Source organism: Sinocyclocheilus grahami, unplaced genomic scaffold, assembly GCF_001515645.1.
Source record: "Sinocyclocheilus grahami isolate Dianchi unplaced genomic scaffold, SAMN03320097.WGS_v1.1 scaffold1052.1, whole genome shotgun sequence".
NCBI classification, from domain to species: domain Eukaryota; kingdom Metazoa; phylum Chordata; class Actinopteri; order Cypriniformes; family Cyprinidae; genus Sinocyclocheilus; species Sinocyclocheilus grahami.
In genome coordinates this window covers 276120-285501 of record NW_015506231.1, presented here as the reverse complement: position 1 = coordinate 285501, position 9382 = coordinate 276120, and the positions used below count along the sequence as shown (strand labels likewise).

The 9382-nt window shown below is 36.0% G+C and overlaps 1 protein-coding gene across 7 annotated transcripts in view; it reads left to right on the top strand.

Annotated features, from left to right (window-relative positions):
* LOC107566159 (band 4.1-like protein 5) overlaps window positions 1–9382 on the top strand; it is a 62689-nt gene that overhangs the window by 36954 nt on the left and 16353 nt on the right. For all 7 annotated transcript variants that reach the window (XM_016251534.1, XM_016251533.1, XM_016251530.1 and 4 more), the window contains exons 12-16: window positions 2028–2197; window positions 3128–3234; window positions 3581–3599; window positions 4516–4555; window positions 5390–5514. In XM_016251534.1, the coding sequence (XP_016107020.1) occupies window positions 2028–2197; window positions 3128–3234; window positions 3581–3599; window positions 4516–4555; window positions 5390–5514 (461 nt within the window). The remainder of the gene's footprint in view (window positions 1–2027; window positions 2198–3127; window positions 3235–3580; window positions 3600–4515; window positions 4556–5389; window positions 5515–9382) is intronic.

Sequence of the window (9382 nt, the reverse complement as noted above, 5' to 3'; positions counted from 1 at the left end):
ATTTTTATGTATTTTCTTGCACAATTTTTTTTTTCTGTAATAATAGCAATTTTTGCCACATTGTGCAGCCCTGTAATCATGCACAAGAAGTCTGTATTAGTGGTGCTCCGATTGATTGGCTACCGATCACTATCGGCCGATAATCACTTTGGGATGATTGATCGGCGGTCTCTAAAAAGGTTGATCTCAAAAAACCGATCTCAAGCTGATGACACTGCCGTGAGAGGTTTGGCATGACATGCAGTGGCACCGTCTCAGTCCGGCGCGGGTGAAATAATTATAATGCTGAAGGTCAGGTACTCACCTTCATATTTCTTAATTAAATAACTTATAAAGTAATTTGAAAACCTTGTGTGAGATGTAATTTCTTAAACAAAGTGAGTGAATCACCGCGCGCGCTCTCTCTCTTTCTCTCTCAAAATACACAAATGGTTTCAAATCACCACACATTGCGTCTGTCTATAAGCGTCCTGCAGTGCACGCTGCACTGTTTACACAGGAATTGTCACTTGCACAATCGAGGCAGTGTCACATCGTCACTAAAGTTTATAAATTGCATTACTTTTAAATTCTTACCAGTATTTAACCATTCAGCGCTCGCACGCTCTCCTGGAGACCATACGCTCATGCACACTCGCAGCGTACACGCATAACTTTTGCAGTGCAAACGTGGTGCGTATTTTTTCCGTGCTCATGTTAACGAATTAAAGCGCTCACACTGCACCCGGCAGTGCGTTCCAGTAGCGGTGCATCTGCAGCAGTGCAGAGATCGTTTCTGCAGTCTATTGCAGAAGAATTCAAGTAACAGTGCATTGTTTGCAGAAAATATGAACATGGATTGACACGAAAATGTAGTAATTACACCATAAATGCATATTATTAAAGTCTACTGTTTCACAGTCGACACACATGTCTTTTTGGCTAGGTTTAAAGGGAAAGAGCACTTTTAGATAAACAAGGCAATTATAGATGGCACTTGTGGAGGACATTGTTTGCACTACATATGAAAACGAAAATGTAGCAATTGCACCATAAATGCATATAATTAAAGTATACTGTGTTTCACAGTCAGCACATATGGCTTTTTGGCTAGGATTAAAGGGAAAAAGCACTTTTAGATAAAGAAGGCAATAATCGATGACACTCGTGGAGGTAGGAAAACAAAGTTCTTTATGAACCGCAGGATTGCTTGTAATAAAGATTTAAATGCACAAGAAAAGGCAGTAGAGCTCAGCTGACTATTTCTGTCAATGGTAAGTTTGTGATAACGTAAGAAAAGTAAGTTTAAATGTTTTGCCACTTGCTTGAGCAACTTAATATATGAATCTAAGTAAATGTAAAAATAAAAAGCATTGAATAATGTGTTGCTTATATTTATTGTGTTTAAACATGTCTGTGAAAGATTGTATTACTCTACTGTGTAAAAAAAGAATTGCAATGCTGAAAAAGCATTTTCAGTGACAATGTTTGGATTTGAAATCAAAATAATGGATAAATGTTGTGTTTGTGGTAAACAGCCACGGATCAGTAACGGACTTCTGTGTGAAAGCTGCTTCCCTTCTCACAAGTCACCTAATTCCCCCCATTTTCAAAAATGAAGTTCAGGCCCTGAATAAATGTCTAAAAATCCTGATTGGAGTATCACTATAAATAGGTATAAATTATAAAAAGATCAGTATCTGTATCGGCAGATACTGCTTTCTGTGATCGGCCTCAAAAATCCTGATCGGAGCACCCCTAGTCTGTATGTATGTAAAATAGCTAAAATAGTTTTGGCAGTTTGGAAAAATTTGTGTACCCTGAAAGGTAACTTTGTCTAGAAAGTTCAAATTAGCTTCTGTTAATAATGTAACGAAGGTGTCTAGTCTAGTGATTAAGCCTTTCTTGGTGGTTAAGCCAATATGTTCTCAACAACATTTGTCAGCATATTCTTGATTTTACATTTGTTTATGCCTTCTTCATTTCTTTTGTAACACCAGAGGACAAGTTAGTAGTGAATTGCTCTTACATTTTGACCTCTGCCGTAGGGGAAAGAGCAGGAGCACACGTTCGTCTTCCGCATGGACCATCCGAAGGCTTGCAAGCATCTGTGGAAGTGTGCCGTTGAGCACCATTCCTTCTTCCGCCTACGTGGCCCGGTCCAGAAGAGTTCAGCCCGCTCTGGGTTCGTCCGCATGGGCTCACGTTTCAGATACAGGTCATTTTTTTTCTAGAGTTCATTAGTCATTTGTCCATCATGAGTGTCTGGCAGATAATAAAACGGAGAAAAAAATCCTACAGACTTCTGACAATGACTCAGAAAGTTAGCGCACACTAAAACCCACTCAGCCAGCTTAGCACACACTAAAACCATCAACTGAATGGCAATGCCCTCGTGCCGACTCACAACAAGCATTGTAAAGGCTTGCCATGTCAGATTTAATAATTGTGTAATATACATTTCCCGGATATAGTTTATATGAAGCTCTTAAAAATGTTACATCTCTACTTTTGCGTCTGCAGTGGCTTCAATAGAGGCACATGTTCTCTTTTGATTTTAGTATAAACCCTTTCTAATCATGTCCAGTGGTCAGTTGAATGTTATTTTCTTTTTCTCTGGATTGAGATAAGACTTCCTGTTTTTCAGGAGGTCCTCCTCACAATATCTGCTAATTTGTAAATCGTGGCATGTTCCATGCATGTGTGTGTTGTGTGTGTGTTGGTTGTCCTTACTATGGAATTGTATCTTATCTCCAGCTGCCAGCCCGGGGCTTTGATGCTGTCCAGTTCAGCTCCCTATTGGCCAGGCTTTTTGTTTGCCTGCACTTATTTTAGTACTTATCCTTGCTCCAGAATGAACCTGTTTTTTACGTCAATGAATTCACTTATCTTTGATTTCACATGTGTCTGTCTAAATTTTGTTGTTGTTTTATAGTTTTTTTTGTTTTGTTAAATTGTTTGCTAATTCTGGTTGGTCTGCTTATCATCCAAAGTACAGTGGCTTTTCTCTTTCAGACAACATTAGACTTTCATTAATCTAAGCCTGTAAAAGTAAATGTCTGCAGTCTTATCGAGTCAGCAGGGATTTATCAAGAAAGTTTTCAAGATATGTGTGTAACTGACATTAATTTCTTTTATTTGTGGGAAGTGGGAAGACAGAATATCAGACAACTAAGGCCAACAAAGCTAGACGTTCTGCCTCATTTGAAAGAAGACCAAGTCGCCGTTACTCTAGAAGGACCATGCAGAACAGAGGTGAGAAAATGTCTTGTGCTTTGTTGGGAATTAAAACTGTCTAAATGTGGTGATACTGCCAACATTTTCAGAAGCATGGCATTCTCATATTTAAGACCAGTATTGTTTTTTTTAATAAATTTAATTTATTTACTCCCAACAAGTAATAGTCTGATTTGTTACAGTGAACCAGTCATCACTTTTCAAAATCACTTTATCAAATAGTTGACTTGCTTTACTGCTTTGTGTCTGTGATATGATCTTAAAGCCCCAACACTGTTTCAGTTCCATGCACATAATTCTGTTGTGACTTCAGCTTTATGTGATCTTGCATAATAGCATGCTCATGTTTTTTGTTTCCCCGCAGGTCCTAAAAAATCCTCAGAGTAAGTATTTTACATTCCTTTATTGTGCAATGGAATTCTTATGGCTCTCGTATAGTGATGAGGTGACTTCCAGTTTCAACATCAGTCATAAAGTATGTGTCATTTAAAAGCACACAAACACACTGTTCAGAGATTCTATGGACTCTATTGTGTTACTATACTAGTGTATATTAGTTACTATTGTAGTATTACTATATGGTGTAGTGTGTATAGTGACAGTTTATAAATGCTGAATGATTTAATGCCCAGAGTCTTTTGATTTTTATTTTATACCAAAATGGGCAATAAGGCAATCAGTATTGTACTGAGAGGTGCGTTTCTGAATTATTGATTTACTCTTACATGTACAAGCATCCTAAAACAATGATTTTTGTTTTGAGTTATTTTTTTAAACATGATTTCAATGTGATTTTTTTAAACATGATTTCAAAGACATTAAGTATTACTACTACTACTGTTTTATTTCGTTCTTATTCCAGGGGCAAAATGCATTACTAGTCTGTCAGCTTAAGCACATGCTGTCAGACTGAGTGTTCCACTTTAGTCTTATAAGCACCCCTACTTAGACTGGGATTCAGCTGGTGTTAAAGGTGCAAACATGAACAACATCATGTGTAGGCACTTTTGTAGTGCTGATTTATGGGGAATCAAGACTCATGCTGTGACTAATACAATAGTGCTTCACAAGTATGATTGTTTGACTAATTGTATTTTTAAAGATCTGGTCATTTGCTGAAAACAACATCAGGAAAGTTTTGGCTTACTGTTATCCAGTGTTGTTTTGACCTGACCAGGTTTTCTGGTCACCTCTATAAAAGGACCATCTTTGTACTGCCTACTGAAGTCAGTCAACAGTAGCTCATTAACCCTGACATTAGTTATTATATCACTTGCATTTTCGCTTCTCTTTCCACAGTAACCACAATAACGGAGTGAGCCCAAGCTTAGAAACAAAGGTAGTACCTTCTTTCTGTTCTACAATTATTAGTTTTTAAGCCAGTGTTTATTGTTAAATTATTTGATTTAATAAGAAATGTCCAGTCATATTTCACTCCAAACTTGAGGAAAATTATTGCATATGAGTAAATTGAAGAAAATAAAGCCACCTTTATTGCTTTATATTACCTTTTTTGTTGCATTCTGACATTGTTTTTCTCCAAAGTTCTCAAAGTAATGCAAAAATGTATGATGTTACAGTGTTACAAAATATGATGTTACAAAAGTTTCAATACTGATCAGCATTATCACCAAATCAGCATATTAGAATGATTTTTGAAGGATCGTGTGATCTGAAAACGGGAGTAATGCTGAAACTTCAGCTGTGCCATCACAGAAATAATTAATTTTTTTAAATATATTAAAATAGACAACACTTATTTTATATTTCACTAATATTACTTTTTTATTGTTTTTGATCAAATTAAATGCAGCCTCTGTAAGCATAAAAGACTTTAAAAAAACATTAAAATATCTTAGCAACCCCAAACTTTTGAAACAATTGCACACAATTAAAATCACAATTTTAATAATATAAATACAGTAAATGTTAATTATGAATTTGACTTGTTAAAAATAAACTTGACACATACAGTTGATCACCCATTTGTTTATCACTATGAATGAGTCAGTGACGTTTATTTGTTAGTATATACTGCCTATTTCTAAATAGTTTGATTTGAACTTCATCTTTTTGATCATGCATTTGCTCACTTGGCTTGGAAAGGCTGTTTTGCTTTTTTTGCTTTAGTTTTTGCAGTACCTAAATGCATCCCGCATGCTTCTTTCCTCAGCCCACCCAAACACGGCCTCCCTGGTCTGGTATGCCTGTGGTCAGCAGCCCACCCTCTGCACCGGGACCCATGGAAATCGAAACCCTCCCTAGGAGCCCCGGAAGCAGCCAATCGGACAAGAGGAGGTGAGCTACTCACAATTTTAATGCAGTAAGACCTTTAAGCAGGTTAACCTGATTCCCTGCTGTTACTTCAGGCCCATGCACAGCCAGTTAACATCACTTTGGCAGAGTGCAACACTCGTATAAATTATATATTTGTGCTGTTTGGCGGTGCTGCTGGTGTGTTGGTGAGCTGGTGTGGTTGTGGTGCTGGCTGGTGACTGGTACTGAAGGTGCTTCATACTATTTAGCTTTGACATTGAGCAGATGGCTGCTTCAGCACAGGAGAAAACACCTGCTGGGCTGACAACAAACTCTCTCTTGACATGAATGGCCTGTCTTTCTCTCGTACTCTCTTTTTTCCCTGCCTTGCTTTGTCTCCCAAGGCTGTGTTTGGGATTATTGCGCTGTGCAGAGCTTTGCCTTAAACTTTAAATATTGAAAAGAAATGAAATCAGTGGGATTATCGAGTTGGATATGTTGTCCTGTCTTATGAAAATTTGATCCTTGTTCTTTAATGTTATAGCTATTTTTTGTCTGAACTTTGTAGTCGGATGTTCTGAAACCCCAGTGGCCTTTTCATAAGGCAAGGTATGTACACTCCTGTTTTCAACCCTTCATAGACTCGCTTCAGCCAATCAGTATATCTCTGAGGGAGTCTACGTGATTGGCTTTGAATCAGTTATTTTTCCTCTGGCTGGGCAAATCAGTGTCTGCTTCAGTTCTTGATTCTAGTCCAAACCAATCCAATCAGTGGGGTAGGCCTGTGATCTCAGCTGGGTAAATAGAATAGTGGGGTGTAACGGCAAGCTGGAGCAGTCAGCATTCTGTCGTTGGCTTTGTGACTGTCCTGTCCTCTACTTCATCAAAACTGAAACTAATACAGGTTGTCTCAGTACTAGTACCTTTGCTTGGCAAGTTCAAGATGGAATCAACAGACAGTTGGACATCACTTTCTGATGACAATTTCTAACTTATTACAACTTCTCCTCACTAACCAAACACAACCCCTTCTGCCTAACCTAGTTTTGTTTACTCAAGTATATTTTATTCTTTGAAATCATTCAGCCCTCTTTTCTTGTCACCTTACATCTGTCTTACCATCTGCTTCCCCATGACCTTGCAATTTTTTATAATAATAGTAAAAAAAAAAAATTTATTTATTACTTTTAATTAGTATTAATAATAATTAATTAGTATAATTAAAATATATAATTAAAAGTAACAATATTAATAAAAAAAATATATTAATTTTGCTTTACGACGGATCTTATCTATGCACAATCAGCTTGTAACACTCCAAAGAGTAAGCTATAAAAAATACTTTGTACAATGCCTGTACAACCATTTCAAACGAATTACTAGGGCTGCACGATATATCGAAATATCGCAAATGTAAATATCGCAATATGCATATCGCAACAGTGTGCGATATCTGAATCATTTTAATAATAGGCTACTTAAATCAAAACGTTGCAAAAGATCAAAGTTTTAGTTCGATGTATATAGCAGAGAATAGCTTGGCGTTACAAAGAGTTAAGTGCAATAAGTTGCAGAAAACAACTCTTTGCCATCTCGTCTTGCTGTCTGACTCACACCTGAAGGGCGCGCACATGGCGCATTTCACACAGCATATCTTCAGTTCTGCACACACACACACGCGCGTTTCAGACGGCACGCGAACACCGAGTTGATTCGTCTTTCGCATCTCCTCCTTATGTTTGAACAGACACATACACAGAATTATGTCAATAGTACCAGTCTCGACGATCATTCTCGTAAACGCAGTCGGTTATGTTTTAAATGAATGTAAACAGCTGCGAAAGAAATTGGATGTGTCATTATACTGGATCCGTGCAGTCGGATTTAAAGGGACAGCAGCCTATAAATACGTGCTGCTGAATATGTCTCTAATGTTAACAAAGCAACAAAACAGCTATAACAAAGATGAATCTAAATTTAATTCATACAGTGAACACAATGCAGTGTTATTTTATACTTAATTATTACATTTCTGTACCTGAATACTACTGTTTATTTATAAATGCTTGGAATTACTAGGGCTGCACGATATATCGAAATATCGCAAATGTAAATATCGCAATATGCATATCGCAACAGTGTGCGATATCTGAATCATTTTAATAATAGGCTACTTAAATCAAAACGTTGCAAAAGATCAAAGTTTTAGTTCGATGTATATAGCAGAGAATAGCTTGGCGTTACAAAGAGTTAAGTGCAATAAGTTGCAGAAAACAACTCTTTGCCATCTCGTCTTGCTGTCTGACTCACACCTGAAGGGCGCGCACATGGCGCATTTCACACAGCATATCTTCAGTTCTGCACACACACACACGCGCGTTTCAGACGGCACGCGAACACCGAGTTGATTCGTCTTTCGCATCTCCTCCTTATGTTTGAACAGACACATACACAGAATTATGTCAATAGTACCAGTCTCGACGATCATTCTCGTAAACGCAGTCGGTTATGTTTTAAATGAATGTAAACAGCTGCGAAAGAAATTGGATGTGTCATTATACTGGATCCGTGCAGTCGGATTTAAAGGGACAGCAGCCTATAAATACGTGCTGCTGAATATGTCTCTAATGTTAACAAAGCAACAAAACAGCTATAACAAAGATGAATCTAAATTTAATTCATACAGTGAACACAATGCAGTGTTATTTTATACTTAATTATTACATTTCTGTACCTGAATACTACTGTTTATTTATAAATGCTTGTAAATTGTGTATTTGTTCTTTTTTCCCCCCTTTTTCTTTCTTTTTTTTTTACTGACTGTTCACTTGCCTTTAATCATGTTTGAACTTTCTCAGACTAGTTTTTGCTGTGGTATATGAATAAGTACTTATAGTGTATGGAAAGCAAAGTCACAGAGATATAAAATTAGTGTCATTCATTTTTTTGTTTGTATGTTCACATTGATGTTAAAATTACATTTTCTGATTTTGTTTTTTATTTATTTTATGATTACTTTTTATGTACTGCTAAAACACTGCTGGTCACTTTCTGAAGTTGTAGTGATTCTTTCTTTTCCAAGAAAGAATGTGAAACAAATTGGTTATATAATTTTCATTTTTAAATATTTTAAAATATAATTTAATTCGTTTTTTTACACTTTAAGCAATATCGTATCGCATATCGAATTACTACTGTTTATTTTATCTATGCTTGTAAATTGTGTATTTGTTCTTTTTTCCCCCCTTTTTCTTTCTTTTTTTTTTACTGACTGTTCACTTGCCTTTAATCATGTTTGAACTTTCTCAGACTAGTTTTTGCTGTGGTATATGAATAAGTACTTATAGTGTATGGAAAGCAAAGTCACAGAGATATAAAATTAGTGTCATTCATTTTTTTGTTTGTATGTTCACATTGATGTTAAAATTACATTTTCTGATTTTGTTTTTTATTTATTTTATGATTACTTTTTATGTACTGCTAAAACACTGCTGGTCACTTTCTGAAGTTGTAGTGATTCTTTCTTTTCCAAGAAAGAATGTGAAACAAATTGGTTATATAATTTTCATTTTTAAATATTTTAAAATATAATTTAATTCGTTTTTTTACACTTTAAGCAATATCGTATCGCATATCGAATATCGCATTTTTTAACAAGGTATCGCATATCGTGTTTTTTTTCCAATATCGCACAGCCCTACTAATTACACTGTGAAACAAATTTGTATTAAAGTTGTTTCACTTATTTTTAATGTTATGAATTTTGACATGCTGAATATGAAAATCACATTACTTTTTGTGTATAATTTACAGTGCTCATGAAAACTAAAAAAAAATGTTGACATCTTATACAAGCTAATCTTTTATAAGTCATGCATAAAAATTACATGGTACATGCATAATACTGAGC